The sequence below is a fragment of the Zingiber officinale genome, chromosome 1A (genome assembly GCF_018446385.1).
Source record: "Zingiber officinale cultivar Zhangliang chromosome 1A, Zo_v1.1, whole genome shotgun sequence".
Lineage (NCBI taxonomy): Eukaryota > Viridiplantae > Streptophyta > Magnoliopsida > Zingiberales > Zingiberaceae > Zingiber > Zingiber officinale.
In genome coordinates this window covers 111,485,702-111,486,929 of record NC_055987.1, presented here as the reverse complement: position 1 = coordinate 111,486,929, position 1,228 = coordinate 111,485,702, and the positions used below count along the sequence as shown (strand labels likewise).

At 42.8% G+C, this 1,228-nt stretch overlaps 1 protein-coding gene across 1 annotated transcript; it reads left to right on the top strand.

Moving 5' to 3' along the window:
* Positions 1-267: 267 nt before the first annotated feature.
* LOC122001617 (transcriptional regulator SUPERMAN-like) lies at positions 268-831 on the top strand. Its single transcript, XM_042556465.1, has one exon. It carries the CDS (start codon positions 268-270, stop codon positions 829-831), a length of 564 nt encoding a protein of 187 aa, XP_042412399.1.
* The last annotated feature ends 397 nt before the right edge of the window (positions 832-1,228 follow it).

The window sequence follows — 1,228 nt, the reverse complement described above, 5'->3', positions numbered from 1 at the left end:
GTCAGATTCCCAGCCGCTGCCACTTTTGCCAATTCCATTCCCCAATTTCAATTGTCTCTTCGAGTATCAGTGAAGTGAACGAGAATTTCAGTTCAGGTTATAGAGTAAAATAAAATTCACATTTTTTTTTAAAAAAAAATATTAATGGGTGACAGAGAGAAAGAGAGAGGCCCACGTCAAACATCATGATTACACTTCCCTCTCAGGTTTGAAATTGCCTACATAAGAAGTGTTGGCTAGCTATTTGAGCTGCTGATCCCTCTGCTCATGGAGAGGAAGGGGAAGGAGCCATGGATGGAGGTGGTGTGCAGCAATCCTCTGATGGTGGGAGGAGGCTTCTCCATTTGGCCTCCGAGGTCCTACTTTTGTAGCTTCTGCAAGAGGGAGTTCAAGTCAGCTCAGGCACTTGGAGGACACATGAATGTGCATAGAAGGGACAGGGCCAGGCTAAGACAGCCGCAGTCGCAGCCGCAGCGCCTACCTCTGCCTCTTTTTGACCTGGATTTTCCTAAACCTAATGACCTCATCAACCTCCTGCCAACGCCTCCAGGCCCTGCTCCTGCAGCCAAGGAGATGATGATCCCCATCAATGTTCCTCCTCTGGTGCATTTCTCGACCGCCGCCGACGAGTTGAGGAAAGCCGTGGACGTGACTGTGAAGGAGCTCCTCGTGGAAGAAGGCGAGAGCGGAGGGACAATGCTGCCGAAGGGAAGAGAAGTTGTGAGGCTGGAGTTGGAGATCGGAATCTTCGGCGGCCGTGCTGTTCATGAAAAGGCGGAAGAGGAAGAAGAGGAGGATCTTGACTTGGAACTTCGTCTGGGATTTGTCTAGAAAAAGCATGCATGCATGCATGCATATTAATCGTCTGGCAGTGTGTACGCTTGATCGATCATCCTTTAATCCTCCCTTGTTCTCCCAAAAAGTTTGCGTTGCAGTAGAATGAACAGATTGTGGGCATTGATTGCATTCGGATATAAATATATAGAACCATTATATAAATATATCTATAATGCCAATGTTCTTGGAATTGATTTTTTTCTTTTCTCTAAATTTGATCTTGATTAGCATATGCTTAGTTATTTAAATTTGATTGAACTATGGTAATTAACATCAGGGTAAACACCAATACAATTACTATAATTATATGTATTTAAATTAAAAAATTTATAATTAAAATTTACATAACTTTGATTCATCGTAAATTTATTGATTTTATATAATTTTGTAT

Bases quoted from the DNA above. Each gene is read 5' to 3' on its own strand.
- LOC122001617 (XM_042556465.1), top strand. From the start codon at position 268: ATGGAGAGGAAGGGGAAGGAGCCATGGATGGAGGTGGTGTGCAGCAAT.